Source organism: Rhipicephalus sanguineus, chromosome 2, assembly GCF_013339695.2.
Source record: "Rhipicephalus sanguineus isolate Rsan-2018 chromosome 2, BIME_Rsan_1.4, whole genome shotgun sequence".
Classification (NCBI taxonomy): Eukaryota; Metazoa; Arthropoda; class Arachnida; order Ixodida; family Ixodidae; genus Rhipicephalus; species Rhipicephalus sanguineus.
Genome location: NC_051177.1, coordinates 215,173,830 through 215,193,175, shown reverse-complemented (window position 1 = coordinate 215,193,175; position 19,346 = coordinate 215,173,830). Strand labels below are relative to the sequence as shown.

General features: G+C 47.1%; 2 protein-coding genes across 2 annotated transcripts in view; one reads left to right on the top strand and one right to left on the bottom strand.

Moving 5' to 3' along the window:
• The window catches only part of LOC119382226 (uncharacterized), a 34,402-nt gene extending 23,607 nt beyond the window's left edge, over positions 1 to 10,795 (bottom strand). The window contains exon 1 of the mRNA XM_037649939.1: positions 10,682 to 10,795. Within this exon, the coding sequence (XP_037505867.1) occupies positions 10,682 to 10,795 (114 nt within the window). The remainder of the gene's footprint in view (positions 1 to 10,681) is intronic.
• A 2,556-nt stretch (positions 10,796 to 13,351) lies between these two features.
• On the top strand, positions 13,352 to 14,548 carry LOC119382225 (uncharacterized). Its single transcript, XM_049412754.1, has one exon. The coding sequence runs from the start codon at positions 13,352 to 13,354 to the stop codon at positions 14,546 to 14,548; it is 1,197 nt and encodes a 398-aa protein (XP_049268711.1).
• Positions 14,549 to 19,346: the final 4,798 nt, after the last annotated feature.

Sequence of the window (19,346 nt, the reverse complement as noted above, 5' to 3'; positions counted from 1 at the left end):
TGTCGGAAGTGCGCCAGCGGTTCGCGGGTCCCATCCATGTCGCAGAACGGGATGGGCGAGGCGGCTGCTGATATGAGTGCATTGTGGGCAGCAGTCGGGGCCTGGGGACGACGTCGACGTATGTAGGCGGCACAGCCGCGTCGAAGGCCTGTGGTCCGACGACGGCTTCGGCGTAACTCCGCGGGCCAGCCATCGCTGGGGGCGGCCTGGCTACAGCTTGCGCGTAGCTTAGTGGTGCAGGCACTAGAGGCGGCTGATGGTATTCGGGAATGACCTCCGCGATTTCTTGTTGAATCGCTCGGCGGAGAGGAGGCAGAAGTGTAGTTGGCGGCTGGTCAACATGCTGCGGTGGAGTGAAAGCCAGTAGAGAGACCTGGCGGGCAATTTCCTCACGCACGAACGACTTGATTTCGGCGAGCAAGGTGGAGTGGTCAGGAATTGTCGACAAGCCTGCGAGATCATCGCGTGATGGCGGTCGACGGGTCATCAAGCGCTGCCGGCGCAGCTCCTCGTAGCTTTGGCACAGGGTAATGACCTCTGCCACTGTGCGAGGGTTTCTGGCGAGCAGCATCGTGAAGGCATCGTCGTCGATGCCTTTCATAATGTGCCTCATCTTGTCAGATTCCGACATGGTGGCGTCGGCTTTCTTACACAAATCGAGGACGTCTTCAATGTAGCTGGTAAAGGTTTCGCCGGCCTGCTGAGCTCGTTCTCGCAAACGCTGTTCGGCCTGCAGCTTACGAACGGCAGGGCGGCCAAACACGTCGACGATGGCGGTCTTGAAAGCGGACCACGTCGGGAAATCGGACGCATGGTTGTTGTACCACATGCCTGCCACACCCGCGAGGTAGAAAACCAAGTTGCTCAGTTTGCCTGCTTCGTCCCATTTATTGGGGACACTCACCCGTTCGTAAATCGTGAGCCAGTCCTCCACGTCGGTGCCATCCGCGCCGGTGAAGACAGGAGGGTCGCGGATACGGGGGACACCAGGACAAGAGGTCGGGGCAGGAGGCGGCGTTTGCTGAGCGGCGTCTTGCGGCATGGTAGATGGCACGGTACGGGATCTAAGCTCCAGGGGCATCAGGTGGAGACCGAAGTTGTGGGGACGGTACAGCACTCTCCACCACTTTGTAAAGGCGTTTATTGACGGCGGGATCGACGGCGACGATGCGCAGCGACGACAGTAACGACAGTAACGACAGAGCGCAGACTCGCAGACTCTCACGAGCAAGAGCACGAGGGCAAGAGGGCGACCCACTAGAAGGCACTGAAGAGGACGGCCCATTACAACGTTCCAATGCTTCTCTACAATATATATATATATATATATATATATATATATATATATATATATATATATATATATATATATATATATATATATATATATATATATATATATATTTGCGCAGTAGAATTGACAGCAATCTTTCTGCGCCAAAAGTATGCAGAAGACATCGTTGTCACTGCAATTGTGCTGGAACGTGAGACATGGTGGTCTGACAGGAAGAAAAAGAAAGAATAAAGACGAGACTGCCTCCAGGATAGCATTCAACTCTGTCCCGTTGTCAAAACTCTGCCGTTTGTGATACCCTGTAGAGGGTCGTGACGCTATTTCTGCGGCCCTTGTTGGGAACACGGCACAGTTTTACCCTGACCTGCAACACGGGGTGTAAGCAAACTCGTATGTACTCCTTCCTTCCCCCATGGAAGAAACGCGCCCAGTGGTTGTGTGTAACACCTCCACCCCCCCCTCCTCCCCTCATTATACCCGACACAACTTCTCGTTCGTCTGTAGGAGAAGACAAATTCTATTTGACTAGCTGTGCTCTTCCTTCACCGTGTAACATAAGCTTCCGAATGTTCGAAAGACGGGTAGTTTGGCAATTGCGTGCTACAACGCTGCCGCTCTGACCCACGGTGTCAAACCCGTGCTAACTGCCTAAGCAGCACAGTTTTCCCTGCTATACGTACCGTCATTTATTTCATTTGAATTGAAACTTCAGCAGAGTAGTATCAATTCATCTTTTGGTTGATGCAGCATTTATTTATCATGTTACCGTGTGCAAAGCATCAGACGAACCGCCAAACCATTTCTATGACAGAGCTGAAGCAATTACGTCTTGAGCGACATATATGCGTGGCATGAATGGTCCTGGTGCGTTATTCTCTTGTCGGGGGAACGACTTCTCTATTCGCGTACGCTGTTTCAATAGGATTTTGATTTTCAATAAAGTTCGTTACAATAACATGATGAGTGGTCGTTTCACCCAAATTGTCAGTAATTGACAGCAAGCTGGCGCTGATCGAAGCGTAGACGGCCTAACAGCCGGAGACGCACAGTGCGGTAGTCCGAGGTCCGTCTTCGGCGGAAACTCGGCGTCACGGCCTTTCCTGGGGCACAAAGGCGCCATGTGTCGCATTACCGCTTCGGCACCAGCGACAATGGTGTTGTTTCGAGCAATTGCAACCATGCACCTCCTGGTGCATGAGAAACAGCCGGCGTCTTCCTTATCGCCGCAAAGTGAGGCGGCTGCCTTTATTCCGTCCCGGCGCCCGAGGCAAAGGGTGGCTCGCCGATTGCGACAACTCTTGGAAAAAAAGGTCGGCATATTCACTGACTAAATGCTAACCGTTTACTTGTCACAAAATAGACTAGCCTCTTAGTAAGTGAAGGTAGTAAAATGCAGGCTAGTGGAACTTGCTACCTAGTTAGTGAGTGAATAGTACTAGCTCGAATGGCTAGTCCATTACTAAGTTGTTAGTAACCGCGCTAACAACTCAATTAGAGGCTTACGCCTATTTTGTTTATATGTGCGTGTGCATTGCCATATAAAGATGATTCTATTACAAAAGTACCTAAAGGACTAAAAAAACGAAGTGGCATTGTCCTCGTACATTAACGAATGGCCGCTAATTACTTCATGTAATTACCGTGGTAGGTACACAAAGCTACCAACATACATAGAGGCATGAATTGATCACGAATGAGAAAACACACGCAAGTGCACACACAGAATAGCAAGACTTTTACGTAGCTGATATCTACTCTAGCAGCGGCTTGAAGACTATGCTCCTATGCACCGTGTACTGGTTGGCAATCATAGAATTTAGAAGAATAATTGATGTTTTCTACACAATGTCGTGTGCCCTTATATTTGCTTATATGCGTGCCATCACGTAGCACGAAACTTTAATTCCAAGGTAATCAACAAAACAAAAATTGTTTAAATTTTGCTAAAGACTGTCACGATTACGGCAAAGTATACTGCGCATCTACGAAAGATCTGGCAATGTGGGTGGCTAGTAGTTACTTAGTTAAAAACACCAAGTAAACTTTCTGGTTAGTGAAGGCAGCACTTTACGACCTTTACTAACTGCTGGCTAGTAAACAGATTTCGCGATGGTAGTAAAATACGCTCGAAAGTAGTAAATGCAAGCATTTACTAACCATTTACTAACTTTTTTTCTAAGAGTGCACAGCGCACGCTCGAGAAGCTCAAATCTACGCGAGCAGTGGACACCAGTGGATGCGAATGAAATGCGTTCCGTTCTCTAGCGTCTCCCGTTACTAAGCACAGACTGTCGGCTTTCGTGCTGCAGCACACATTTTATTACCTGCTCTCATCCTCGCTCAATCGCCCCCCCCCCCCCCCCCATGCTGCCTCTCAGCTTCAGGCTAGCACAGTGGATGTTATGCCCCATCTCCTGTACTCGTGGGGTCTAGACTACACCAGTCTTGGTGGTGTTGCCTCGTGCATAGTGCACCCCTTCTTCCCAGGGAAGGATTGGTTAGCCTACAGACTTTTGGGAAACCCTTGTCTCCCCCACTAACTCAATTAGACTGCATTGCCGTGGGAAACAGTGCCGCGTTCCAGCTGCGTTTACACGAATGCGACAGAATGCAGCGGTAGCACATCACCTTTCCTACCGTTTACATGGAGTGCATGAACACTCCCGAGAAGTCCTCGCTTTCTGCCCCCGCAGCTGTCGTGTAGTATCGAAGAGGTGCACTCAAGGCCGACTCGAGGAGGGGCCGGCGTTCCCCTTCAATTGTGTAAGGTGGTCCATGAGTCGGCTTACCCCTCGAAATCCACACCTGCCTGGCGCATTTGTGCGATGCGCCTTTCCAGCGCTTACACCCGTTTACATGGATGCGATGCGCCAGTTGTCGCATTCGTGTGAACGAGGTGCGTGCCGTGCCGGTTTACGGCAAACTGTCAACGCAGGCACACTTCCCTACCGTGGGAAGATGAACTGGGCCACACTCAGACAACGTGGAGACCATTTTGTGGAGACGGCGTGTCGGCGTCTTGTTGAATGAATGGAGTCGCCCCAGCTGGCCGGTTATAATCCCGTTTACAGGAATGCGACAGTAGCGCATCGGCTTTGCAAGCGCGTTTCGGAAAGGCGATGCGACGCCGTTTACAGAACCCCTCGTCTTCTCTTCGCCGCAGCGGCCATGTGGTTGCTGGCCGAGTTCATTGATGTCAGAGGGATACATGCGCTTAGCCGTGTCTGAAGCACGGGAGACAAAAATTACCACCTTTTTCTCCTTCATGAACCACTATACAAAGAGATACATATTAGCGCGAACAAAGAAACAAAGGACTACAGAGAGAAGTGGGAGGAAGCAGAAAGGTTTCAGCGCCTGACCTGTCTGCTCCCTTCCAATTCCTTCTCGAGTGTTTGTTTTTTGCTTTGCGCTAATATGAATACCTTATAGCGAAAGAGGCACGCCCGGAGTTCGCACGACGGGAGGCCACCGTTACTCCCTTCGTGATTTACGGCCTGTGATTCGACCGGGACTCGCAATACCATCCCTGTCTGACGTATTACTGCAATGCGCCTTCCTAGCGAATTGCCATTGTTAACATGAACGCGATGCGCATCTGTCGCTTTCATGTAAACGTGTTTTATGCACAACGATACCAACTATACTTTTTATAAACTTATCGTTTTCAAAAACGCTTCTCTTCTTGTCTGGCTACTAGGCTCAAGTCCCAGTTCGGCTACGTTGGCTCGTCAGCCTTACGACTCACGCTACGAGTTTACGACCCGCTATTCTCAGACATCGCAAGTTCTCAGCACGGCAGACTTTCCAAAGACGTTGAGTTGTTAGCTCCTAACGTTTCTCCTTCAGGCGAAAGCGGCGGCTGATAAAGCACGAGCTGAGCAAAGAAAACAGAGAGGAGGTGTTCGATCGTGTGTCACGAGCACAACAGCATGCACTGCGCAGATATCGAGGAATAGCTGTTGATTTCAGCCGCCAGTGCAGCAACACAAGCCTACAGGCACGCGCCTAAGATTCCCGGCCGGAGGCTATCAATCGGATGTCACTGTCTTCCGACGGCAAAGCTGTGTTGCGTGGAACGATGTCATACTTCGGGTTTCCAGCTCACCACATCAGCATTGGACGCAAATTCCCGCTACCGCAAGAATTGCTGCGTAGTCACCGATATGGTCTGCGCACAAGGATATACAGCAGCGAACGAACCGGGACCCCAAGCGTATCACGCATGTATGCCACCTGCCGTTTGTAAAACCTTGCCTGAGGAGGTTTACTGAAGAAATAAAAAAACTTAGGAGGCCTACTATTTAGGGCCGAAACATACAAATCCAAGTGCCAGAAGAGATGTAGAGTAGACCATTCGGAAAATCCCAATGAATATGTGCCCGCACATGCCACAGGGTGACCGCAAATACGGCCGAAGCTTACCACTAAGGCTTTTTATATAAACTTTATTTGTGATTCGAGCAAACAGGTATACAAATTTAGGTGTGAAGTTTGCGATACTGGGCTGACAGAAACCGCGTTCCACACCCCAAAGTACAATCATTCAAAGCAAGAGCAATGAATCAGAGAAATACGCAAAGTGAGCTCGCAGTTCCTAGGCTGTAACCGCAGGCTGTCTAAAGGTGCGCGTGATAGAAGCGGGGGCGGAGGCAGGGTAACCACGCGAGCGCCTTGTTGCACGGTGTTCCGACTCAGAGTGAAGAGTTCGCAAACGCCCGCGTCCCCTTGGAGCTAGCCTTATGTAATTATGAGGAACGCCGCTATGGGGCACTCCTGAACACTTAGAGTGCACGGAAATATATACGCGGGTGTTCCTGGATTTCGTTGCCATGGAAATGCGCCTGTCGTAGGCGGAAATCGAACCCACGTCCTGAAGCGAAACAGTCCGATGCATAACTTGCCAAAGTATATGATAGACGGCGAATCGGAGCGAGCGTATCCTGCCAAGTTTCCGCTTGTAGCCTAATCTAGCAAGTACAGAGCACAGCAAGCCCAGTTGAACGGGATGGGTTACTTTCGCGCTCACGCGCTTTTGCCCGGGGAAAATGCTGCGACGCATAAGGGAAAGGAAGCCGGTACCAAAGAAATTCGAGTGGCCTACATTTTTTAGAAGCGGAGGTATACATCTTAATTGTGTTTAACTCTGCGGTGTTTAGTTTGTTAGCAGTGGCAGAAAGGAACACGTAGCAAGTACAAAACAGTTGTCGTGTCATTCCTATATATGTGTGCCTTATCTCGTATTTATGATGTTTATTGCTGTGGATTCATATGAACAAGCCCAGCAAACCACACCTCTGGAAAACGACATTTTTTCTAAAAAAAAGGAAAGAAAAGGAAAGCTGAGGTGCTATTCAAAACATACTTCGCCCACGCAGATCTACTCAGTTCCCTCGCATCGCACGCGCGCTGCCCGTTTTTCTGCTTTCTTTTGTCTGCCGTTGCACACCCCTCGGTTTTAGTGGTCGCCCGAGTGGGGCCACAAACATACGCACGCACACGAGGGGGACGTTCCGAGAGTACGGCTTTTTTTTTTTTTTTCACTTGACGACGCTCACCCCATACTCTCTGTGCAAAATCGGCATTTGCCCCCCTCCAGCCACACCGGCACTTGCCCCCACCCAAGCTATGCCAGATCTCTCTCTCCCCCCCTCCCCCAGCCGCGATGCAAGACGGCTTTGCACCCCCCAAGGCGCCCATGCTTCACACTTGCTTTCACGCTCTCCCGCGCAGCCGTCTGAAAGGCAGACAAAAAGAGAAGACTTGCAGATGCTGGGGCATGGTCTGAAGTTGACATTCTCCCCTGAAGTAAAATGTTTTCGAACGCCACAGTCGGGGAGACGGGGAGCTTTCCAATGCAGCGCTTTCGTGTTGTCCGTCTAGGTGGCGCTAGAGGAAGATTTTCGTTGTAGTGATAGGAATAATGCAGATTTCTCAGTGTTCCTGCAGTATTTGTGTGTGATTAGTGTGTATAATTATATAAGGAGACCGTAACTATTATATTTTAAGCTATGCATGCGGAGATTTCAGCGCAGTTTGAAGATTACTCCACTTTTGTTGACGTTTTCAGCATGAAAAATTAGGACAGTTTACGAGCTTCGTATCGCATTTCTGCTTGCTTTATTGAAAAACGCTAGGTCCAGGAAATAGATCGGGGACTATAGTTTCTCTACGTGCAAATTCGGCCATGGAACTTCAGTAGCTTTCCACGAAAATGGGCCACGGTAGGTCCCTATATTGAGAATATCGCCCACTTTAGATGAATATAATTTAAAAAGTAGCAGGTGCACATCGATGAAATTGGGTATTCAGACGGAAAATCTTATCCTCTGCATACGCCCCGAAAATGAACTTTCTCTAGCGAATAGTTACTGGACAATCTGCTGCGGAAGTTACTAAATTTGGCTGTTTTCAAAAGCTCAGCAACAAAAAAGTAGAAGTCCAACATCAATTTGCTACGTTGAGAAAATAGGTAAATATGTCTTGAATGTGCTGCGCAAAGAACAGTGCTGTAACTGTAGCAGATTTTTTAAAAAATGGTCACTGCTGAGGCACAGTCAGCCAAAACCGTGTAACTTGCGCTTATTCTTGGCTATCCATCCCCAAATACTAATGGTTGACTTGTTTTTAATAAATATATTTGAAAGTACAAAGATCAAGCTTTTCAATGATATATAAGTCAACTATATCAAGCACGGAGAACAGCCGCCGCGTCGGTTGGAAAAGTGACAAAAACGACGTGTTCGTGCCGCCGGAGTGAGACCGCCGCCTTAAAAGTCGTCGGCGAGCTCGCTCGCTTCTTCTTATATTTGAGCATGGGAGAAGCTTGCCTCCGCTGTCTGCTCGCGCGGTTTTCCTCGTGGCGAGGGGTAGAGGAATGTTTCACGCTTTCACCGTGATGTCCGCGCTCATGTTACGGCGCGTACGAATGTCACTCGAGCTCAGGGACGCCGCCAAACGAACAAACAGAAGATGAGCGCGCGAACTATCGAGTGTCACAGCTCGAAACTTGAAGCACGCTAGTTTCCTTCGCTGCTTCGGCCGCCTTTGCAACAGAAGCGCTGTTCAAACTGAGACTATCCATTGGCGAGCCTCACTTCGTATAGCATTAGTTCCTTGCTATCGCATTCATTGCTTCGCCCTTTTTCGATCTCGCTCAAGGATATTACACATTAAATACAATCAAAGTGACTTACGAGCGTGAAAGAACATTAACGCACGAGGGGACGTGAAGTGCAACTCGCTCCTCGTGAGTTAGCAGCTGGTGGTTCATCGTCGCTGTCACTCTCGGTGCTTTCACAGTCTTCTACGTCCAGTGGAAAATCCTCATCGTCAAGATGGTTTCTTTCAACATCACTGCTGAAAGCAATCTGAATAATTTCCTCCACCGAACGACTTCGACCACTCCGCGCACCACGTTTACAATTAGAGAGACGTCTGGGCGCGGAGAACGTTTTGCTCTCAGACCGGTCAACAAGCAAATCGCTTGCAGTGTGCTGCCACCTATCAACAAACGTACAAAAACAAGCGGCGCAGCGGTGGCTATGAAACCCAACACACTGGCGAAGGACGGCGTGGATGGAAAGCGTTCGCTCCACGAAAGGCGTCCGAGCAGACGCGTCCTCGAATGATTGAAACGTCGCTCGCACGATTCGTAACAGCGCTTTGCTGACAAGGGATAGAGGGCTTATTTTATTGTAGCGCCAACTTGAGATCGCTCAGTTATACATGAGGCACATCGCGAGCCCGCGCGACCTCCCTCCCGCGTACAATGTTATGGGACTCATGCACTACAAGAAACATTGACCAATTATATATGCAAGTAAAACAGGGTGAGGCTTCAACTGAATATGTCAGACGATAACATTTAACTTACCTACGTGGCTACAGAAAGCCTCGCGAAGCTGATAGTATGTGTACACTGTGGGCTAGCATTGAAAGCGCGAGTTGCCACGTATTTTCACGAAAACTTCGCGTCTCGCAAGAACGAATCAGATTTCTCGTGTCACGGAGGGCCCGGTTTGTTCACTGATGCAGGGGAACATGCAAAGTCGTAGTGTTCCTTCTTGCCAACGCGTTAACACTGAGGCTAGCACAGCTGAAATAGGGAGCGACAGCATAGTGCCGCCATTTTGTCGTCTACTAACCCTCCTCGAGAGGACGCTCCTGAATTCCGCTCGGTGGCGCGACAGTCTATGGGCATTGCGAATAATTATGGCATAAGCAAATATTTAAGGACACATGCCTGAGCAGCACGGGCGGCTTCATTTTTATGTGAGGAGCTTCGCATTGTGTTCTTTTAATATGCTTGCATAGGCATTTTTCTTAGCCTCTTCCCCATTGCGTTTAGCTTTCTTGTTGGCCTGCAAAGGTATGCAAAGGCAATGAAAAAAATTTCATGGACTCTACCTGCTTGGATGCCCGCTTCTGTGGTGCTGGTGCATCGGTCTCGCTGCCACCTCCTATCTCATGTCTGATGGGTTGATCACGCCTCCGCGAAGGTCTCGTGTTCGCTTTTTTATTTTCCAGCTCTTCTCTAGAATCTATGTGATGCAGTGCAGAACTGTAAAACTCACTCACAACCTAAAAAAATTGAACATAGCCAACACTTAGCTGCTTAGCACACAAAACATGCAGTTATAGCATCCACATGTCTTTTTGTCCCAGTGCCCAATTAACCATTTAACTAGCAAGCTGAACTTGTGTGCATCCAAATGTTTTATACCAATATGCTGATAACAAGCTGCGCTTGTCGGCTCAGTTTACATCACACTTTTGATTTAAATGAGTTAGGAGTACTTAAAGTGTGCAATCAAGATTTAGATTCTTTTTGCTACGATCTCAATATGAGGCTTACACAAGTGTTGAAAGAACATCTTTCTTCGAAAGCAGATGAAAATGATAACTGCACATGTACATATTGTATGAGTGCAGATATAATGCCAGTGAATTAGCTGGAACAAAACGAAGTAACTTTTGTACACACGTAAAACGGATAGTTTATTGCTTCACAAAGTGGATGTGCTAAAATATCCAAGGTACTGGGAGGCCCATGTGAACTTTCTGATGCTGACCAAGAATCGAATGCGGGTACTACATTACATGTACTTTTTGCATGCTCAAACTGTAGAGCGACAGCGCACGCAGTAGAACTTCGCATTATTCTGCCAACAAACACGAGATTTCAGCAGAATTTGCTGGCGAGTGATATCTTCAATAAAGTTATTTCAGTGCACTCACTACACACGTGGCTACTACCAGCGCACACAAGTGATGCACACGGTAGTAACCAATGGTCGATTACTTACTTGCCAGTAGGAGAACTTGGGATAGATATGGTCCGTTGTTCTCCGGATTTTCCTCTTCTACTCAGAATGTAGTGTACACCTTGTTGTTGCTGAAATATTGGTAATTTCGGGGATGAAAATCTTTCACGTTACTAGCTGGAACAACGTACTCCTTCTTATCGAATGCATCTAAGAAGCGCAGAAGTGCGAACATTCTTTCGGTGGACATGATGACCACGGCGTCAACTAAATACTTGTGTTTGCAGGCTTTCAAAGAGGCGCTAAAACCACTAAAACATGCTACGACCTGCTGCAAAATTTGTACAAGGTGCGGCAGCCATTGAATCGGGACAATAAGGATGGATTGGACTGGCTTGGATATGGGCTATGTATAAGCCTACATAACCATTTTCAACCACATGGCGGCAATGACGTACTTTTGGTCATGTACTGCAGATTGGGCAAGTTATTATGATATCGTATTGGTATAGCGCAGCTCAGTTTGAGCATGAAGAAAAGAGGCTACAGCGAAAAAGGAAACAGAGGCAACAGGATGAGCGCCATGCTTTTGGCACGCAAAATGGCTGGCTTTGAAAAATTAAAGAACTAGTGCAAGCCAAGCATTAAGCCAAACACGCAAACCACGCGTTTTGTTGCTACCGTTCATTTAGTTGTATCGACGTGTTTTGATTTTTCTGTCATTATAATGCCAACTGCAGGCATTATGTGCTTTTCGTGAGCCGTGTCGAATTAACGACCGAAAAAAATGAGTACGAACAGAAAAAGCCGCAAGCGATACCTCGAGCCTGCAGCAAGGAATGATTCCCTCCCTAGATCGACGTTGCAAGAGATCAGAAAAAGGGCGCTACCATGTTCATCGGAGCCTGATTCGAACGTTAATTCGGGTACGCCTACAGCAACCGCAGATCGCCCTGATTTCCCGGATAGTCGGTGTGGAAGTGAACCGGCAGAAGACACCAGTGACTACAGTTACCGCCCTATCGTTGAAGATGAATCAACCGCAAGTGATGGTGAATCTCCATGTGCTGAATCAAACTTAGCCCAGCCTACCAACACTTTCTCCAGCTCCAGCTTCTTTCGGATATAGTTTCAGCGTCCTATCGGCAGCGGAAACAAACTGTCTGTTGGGGACGCTCTTGTGCTGGCTATTGACTTCGCCATAAAGCACGGACTGACATGGACTGCTACTGATAATAATAATAATATCTGGGGTTTAACGTCCCAAAACCACCATATGATTATGAGAGACGCCGTAGTGGAGGGCTTCGGAAATTTCGACCACCTGGGGTTCTTTAACGTGCACCTAAATCTAAGTACACGGGCCTCAAACATTTCCGCCTCCACCGAAAATGCAGCCGCCGCGGCCGGGATTCGATCCCGCGACCTTCGGGTCAGCAGTCGAGTGCCATAACCACTAGACCACCGTGGCGGGGAGGACTGCTACTGAGGATCTCTTGAAGTACAGCAACCAACTCTTGGGAACTGATGTACTACCTGACAGCAAATGCCTCTTCAGGAAGTTTTCTGGAGCTTCACGAGAAGAGATGAATTTCTTCTTCTACTGTCCCGAGTGTCATCGTCTGTTAGCAAAGACAGGCCGGAGCTTAGAAGAGCGCAACAGAATGGCTGGCACGTGTTGTGGAAAGCACTACACTGGTCGCCAGTTGTCAGGAAAAGGTTCCTTTTTCGTGAGCTTGCCACTGAAAAAGCAGCTCGCTTCTGTACTTGCAGGCGATACCTTGAGGCAAGAACTTTATGAATTTGTGAGTAGAAAACGTAGAGAAAATGAAAACATCGCGGACGCGATGAGAGACATCACTGATGGCGCCTTCTAGAAGAAGCAGCGACAGACGCTTGGCTGCAGGAGACAAGACATTACATTAACTGTGATTGCAGACGGAAGTCCCATGTTTAAATCGTCGAACTATTCTATCTGGCCGGTGCATCTGACAATCAACGAGCTGCCACCGCCCATTCGCTGGAGAAACGTTATTTGCGCTCTGTTGTGGTACGGCACAAAGCACCCTGATATGACTATACTTCTTGAGGCGTTCGCGGAACAGATGAAGGAGCCTTCCTCCGAAGGAATTCACTGGAGCCATAATGGGGAACAGCTGCATTCAAAGGTATGTAAGAGTATATCTGTTATTGCAGTGTTGACCCTTGAAATTCATCTCTGGAAACCAGGGACTGCATTCTCCTCACAGGCTAACTTTGTTTAATTCATTTTCTTTCTCTTGCTTTTTTTATTGCAGTTAATGTGAAGGTTTTGCCTCTGAAATATTGCTGTTTCTGCACACCACTGTGATCCTTTTTGTTTTATAATGTTTCATGTGAATAATAATACCTCTGATTGCATTCTGTGAACGTTTATGTTTTGTACTAGTTGATATGAATTACGTTACCTTCGTTGATTCATGTTATCAACGCTGCCATTTATTTAGCTTGTTTGTTTGGAGCTAAAAAAAAGTGACTTGCTGTTATTTTTTTAGGTGTACTGCATTACAGGCGTTGCAGATGCTCCAGCCAGGGCTTCAATGCAGAATGCCTTGCAGTTTAACGGTTACTATGGCTGTTCATGGTGCCTGCACCCTGGAGAGTTCATTGAAGGTGCAGTATTATTACTCACCCCTACATGTGTCATGTGAAGTTGTCGAATATCTGAAGAGTGCTCTAAAAACCATGTTTCATTGTGCAGGTAGCGTCAAGTATCCTGTACCCGTGACTGCCAGACAGAGATGCAGCTATGATGGTGTCAGACATGCAAACGGCAGCAGACCTTCAACGCTCTATCAGAGGTGTAAAAGGACCTTCGCCTCTCATTAATGTGCCGAGCTTTGACATTCTGTGGAGCTTTCGTCCTGATGTTATGCACACTGTCTTGCTTGGTCTCGTGCGCCAGATGACAGACATTTGGGGTTCAAATGTGGGCAAGGCGCATTACATTGGAAGTGCCAAAACTTTAGCCGAAATAGACGGTCGCCTCCTAAGCCAGAGACCTCCACTATGTTTCAACAGGGTGCCAAGGTCTCTCAAACTGAGGAAGTACTGGAAGGCGTCTGAGTGGGAGGCTTGGCTGCTTTATTACAGCCTTCCGTGCCTGAAAGGCATCTTGGAAGCTGTGTTTTTTGAACATTTTGCGCTTTTGGTGTCTGCTGTCTACACTCTCTTGAAGAGCCGTGTGACAGCAGACGATGTAGATATCAGCACCAGAAAAATCACAGAATTCGAGGTAATGACCCAGTGTCACTATGGTGCAGGTGAAATGACTTCGAATGTGCACACGTTACTGCATTTGTCCAAGAGCGTACTGCTGCATGGGCCACTCTGGGCAGTTTCGTGCTTTGAGTTTGAGACCAACATGGGGCGCCTAGTAAATCTAGTGTCGTCTTCTAATGGCATTCCTTTCCAAATCCTATCGCGCATCCTTTTTTTGAACAACTTCCACTTCCTTCAGTCTATGGCATCGCAAGAAGTCCAGAAGCTATGTATACAAGCAAAGAGGAGCAAACATCCAAGATTTAAATTACTTGGAAGACCGCAGGCACCTTCTAGGGAGCTGTCACATTACATAATGGAAAACATTTCTGGAGTTGTCAAACTTGACGTATATAGTCGTCTCTTAGCAGAAGGCTGCACAATCCACAGTAAGAATTACAAGTCCGCAACCCTCAAACCAGATTCAAATGTAGTAAAGGTGGGAGGTGAGGACACAAGGGTGGAACACATAGTGGACGTTTCTGAGGTGGATGGTACATCCAAAATTTTTATTATCTCGGATGTGTACCATATCACCGACTTTGAAGAGGTTGACCACCTGAATGAAGCTGTCAATTCTGGCTCTAAAAAGGTGCATTCCCTCTCAAAATCCCTGCGTCCATGTGTGTGCCTTGAACTTAATGGGAAGTTGTTTGCTGAATTGTGCAACCGCTTTGGGTCATTTTAAGCTCTGCTTGCATTTGTGTACAATGCCAATTTCCGGACAGTTTTAGATGTGAAGCATCTTATAGCGGAGTTCAATCCGGTGGTGGTGGCGGTGGTGTGCGGCGTGACCACCCTTACTGCGCATGCGCAAACCTTCTCCACTTCCCCTCTCCACTCCATCTCTCCCTTTTCCCTCTCCACATCACCTCTCCCCTTCCCTTTCCCCCTCTCATTTCCCTTTCCCACCCCCTCTCCACTCCTTCTCTCTCCTCTCCTCCCATTTCCCCCTCTCCCCTCCCCCTTCCCCTCCCCTCTCCGCATCACCTCTTCCCTTACCCCTCCCCTTTCCCCTTCCCCTCTCCATTCCCCTCTCCTCTTTCCCCCTCACCACTCCACATCTGAAACGCGGGCTCTACATGCCGAAACACTGCTTCGTATCGCCTCATGGTCCCCTTTAGCGGGAGATGGTGTGATATTTTTAAAGGAGTGTGAACATAGATTATTAGTTTTTACTATCTTATAGGCACACGTTTAGGCAAAATGAAGTATTGTGTAATTTGTTATAATATTTAGGCTTTTACCACGATATGATTATGAGCCACGCCGTTGTGGAGGGCTCGAAAAGTTTCGTCTGTCTAGGGTTCTTTCACGTGGGCCGAAATCTCTTACATTGTGCCTCCACGGAAATGTGACTGCCGCGGCCGAGTTCGAACCCGCGACTTTCAGGTCAGCAGCTGAAGTATAGTTGGTTATAATGCTATAATTCTTTATTAACAAATACGCAAAAAATGTCTGAACTTCCATATTGATATGTATCATGGAAAATGATTTGTAGTTGTCGGCTGGAGAAACCGTTTGTTCAAATGTCTAAAAGAAATGCGAAACATCCACAGTTTGCATAAACTATTCGGAGAGCTAAACTAAAGTGACTTCTTAGCATGTTTCCTCCTAATTTTTCTTTTTCCGATTTCGCCCATGGGCACCCCAATTTCCCTTTTTCTAGCTTGTACTGCACCTTCAGTACTGTAATGGAAGGCTTTTGCTTGAAAAGCCACTGAATTGGGAGCTAAGTTTGATCATGTGACAGTTGCATTTTGTTTTATTTCACTACCACTGTCCATGTTAACGGACGTGACTTCTTAAACAAACTAAACAGCAAACTGCTCAGCATCATTGAAAACGTGTTTAGATTGCCCAGAGTGGTTTTTACCCAATCTCCTAGAGTGAGCAGCAGATGTCAGCTTTAGTGGCTGCTGTGCTAACAAAAGAAAATGGCAGTGAGCAGTGCATTACTGCTTAGGGATAAATGCTTGAAGTTTTGTCACTGTTTGGCATTTAATTGGGACATCACTTAAATTTTTTATGTTTAAATTCATCTGTGCATTTGGTCGTAGAGATATTTCTCATTTTACCATTGCCATATCTTTCACCAAAGCCTTTTAGGTGCTGTTTCACCACATTTGCTTGGCGACATATTTTTATGACCGCAAATATTTTTAGACCCTCTGATGCTTTTTTTTGTAGTGGGTTAAGTAAGGCGTTTCTGTCAAAATTCAAAAACTTCACCAGTTGTTCCTGTAACTGTTTCCAAGATTTTTCTGTTAAATTTCTGGCTTTGTGTATACATTTGTGTTTAATAAAGCTCCTCTTTTTCAAGCTCAACTATGTTTTCGCAATTTTTGCATTTGCGTGATACATACGCAAAGTATTACATAAATTGCATCGGCAACAATGAAGAAGCTGTATATTCAGAAATGCTCAATATTTAGAGCTGTTGGTGCCACATAATGCAAAGTTACAAGCAAAATGAGCTGCTGTGTTTACTTATTTTTCCAAGTAATGAAGGTTGGAGATAGATGCCATATGTATAGTAGATTAAAAATAAATCTGTACCATTTTAGCAGCTACTTGAATGAAACATTTAGGGCACCAGTGAAATCTAGCTTATCTATTGTAGAGATCTGGTCAATTGTTATTCAACTTAAACAACTTAACTGCAAACAGAACTGTTTTAGTGGTATGAATTATGATCCAGATAGGGCCACTTTCAACCAATATGCATCAGTGGAAGTCAGTGTGGTCAAATGGCACAATTTGAACAGCCACTTGGCAGCAAGCGGGACCAGTTGTTGTCCAAGTGCTACCGCTTCACTGACCACTTGAAAGCAAGTGGGACCACTTTGAAAACCACTTGACAGCAAGTGGGACCACTTGTTGTCCAAGTGGTACCACTTAAGTGGCCACTTCAAAGCAAGTGGTACCACTTTGAACCACTTGAAATCCCACTTCAAATTTTCGTCCTCGAAGGTAAGCGATCGCGCTTTGTTTACGGTAGTGTTAGAACGATTACCGTGTTTTTATTTTTCCATTTATGTCGCTCCGCCTTTAGTGAACGCTACCACGCTTACAGCTGGTCTCCTCTAAATTCTAGAAGCTATACAATGCACATGAGGTATGTTGTTACTCATGAGACGCCCTGCCTCTCTCTGAACGAACGAATGATGCGAAGCGCAAAGCCAGACCATGCGCAGCAAAGCTATGAAGAAGTACTTGCGCTTAGACGCTTTAAAGAAAGGACTCCTTGTTAAAGAGCAGGTAACGGCGCCGTCAGAAAAGCGCCGATTGAATCACACATGTGCTGCACGCAATCGGCTACATGCTCAACCTACCAATCGCACTGGCTTGCTATCTTGGCGCAGAATGTTCGCTGTGCGCTCGCCTCAGCTGTCTGCATATTGGCTGCACAACCTGGCACCTGTGAGGATTGAAGGCTTTGGACGGGACGTTAAACCTTGTTTTGAATGCCTCTTTACACAACTTCATGGTAGTGGGAAACGCCCGAAGTTTAAGCCTTGATGTCTGCCACAAATGCACATTCACTTGTCACAAGTTGTGTAATGCGTGGGGTCGATCCTGAAACCCTCAAATTTTTTTAACACGAAAGTGTGTTATGCCGGGGTCCACCAAGACTTCAGTGACGTATTTCCGTCACAGAAATGACATCAAAGAAATGCACATGTTCAGCTGGCAAATAAGAACTTCAAAAAAAGTTCCACCAACGGGAGTCGAACCCAAGACCTTTCGGGCGACGCCAACAGATGCCAGGCATATTATCCATTGCGCCACCACCACACACTCTGGAGGCTTTACAAACGCGCCTTTTATATCTCACTCTTTCCTTTTGCGGCGACCTTGGTCGGCGGGTGGTGTCGCCGTCTGGGAGCGGCGTAGTAAAGTAATGCATCACGACCGTGGCCTTCGCGATTAGCTCCTGCAACGCGTCGTTGCTACTCGTTCGTCCCATTCGGTGCGTTATCAATAGAAGTGCAATTTTGTTCATGCCTTAACACACCGCGAGGTGGCGACCTCAGCCCAAGCCTCGGCCTCGCTCATAGCATCCATCTATATTAAAAATAGCTCTGCGACGAGCGCCTGCCTCTTAACACCGCGTTCCCCACTCGCCCCGAGAAAAATCACGGCCGGGCTGGACGGGAGACACGACGCGCGTTGCGTTTTCCTCTAGTCCGGCCGTGGTGTTCTGTTAGGGGCGAAGCACCTTAAGGCCGAGGCTTGCCCGTCCGTTTGGCATCCGTGCGCACGGCACAGTACTATGTAAAACCGAAACATCAGGTTTAACAATACACTAATATCCCTCATAATTGTGACAAAGCAATATAAAACACCTACAAGCACACATTATTTATACTAGTCGGCGACTTCAACGTAAATATTATGGACCTTAGGACCTAGCTTGGTCGTCGACTCTCCCTGTCCGCTGTCACGGTATATAGAAAACCGTTGCTATAATCGAAACATATGTGTGTATGTGAATCAAAAAGGGTTTACAATAGACGAACATCAGTCCTAATTGTGACAAAACAATATAAAACAACTACAAGTACAAACACTTTATCCTAGTCGGCGACTTCAACGTAGACATTATGAACCTTTGGACTTAGCTTTGCCGTCGACTCTTTATGTCACTTTATGTCACTCAATTTACATTATATGGGACAACGCTTGGGTAACGTACGGTTACTTACCCATACCATACCCAGAGCTTCGCCCACTCGTCATGATTCACTTCGTGGAGATGCGTGGACTTTTTTTTTTACTTTTTAACATGCCGCAGGATGGCAACCTTAGCCGACGCTCTTCTAGCTGTCACACCGCTTTCTCTGATTACACTCTCACCGTTTACTACATATAAACCATCTTGAGTAGCGCGACGAGACAGGACAACAGAAAGGAGCAAACGAGCACAGGCCATTTCTGTTCTGTCTCGTTGCGCAACTCAAGATGGTTTATATGTCCAAGCGTCAACTCGCCCAACACTTCAACTCTTTTAAGGTAGGTCACCACCTTCGAGAAAAAAATTTACAGTTGCAGTCCAAAAGTTATAATTATGATTTTGGCTTGTAGGACTGATATAAATTTAAACTTTAGAATGATGAAACTGCTAAAAATGTAAAACACAAATTTATGAAAATCAAAATGTGCCAAAATATTGTCACGTGGTCGTGACGTCGACGAAGACAGCAGTCAGCACGTCCGAGATGAAACTGTTTATTTGGCCGAACTTGTGGCAGGGAAACTGAAACTCAAACTACAGCAATACACTGATAGCGTCGAACAGAGCGTCGACCGTCGATCAACTGACCAGCGGCCAAGTGCGTCGGCTTTTATACAGGCGCTATCGAACTTTCCAGCGATATCGCTGGTGGCGGCGTTATCTCTCGATAAAGCTGGAACATTCGCGTGCGGCGCGAAATCTTAACAAAACGATCTACTACAATCGAGAAGCTTCTCGAACACTGCTT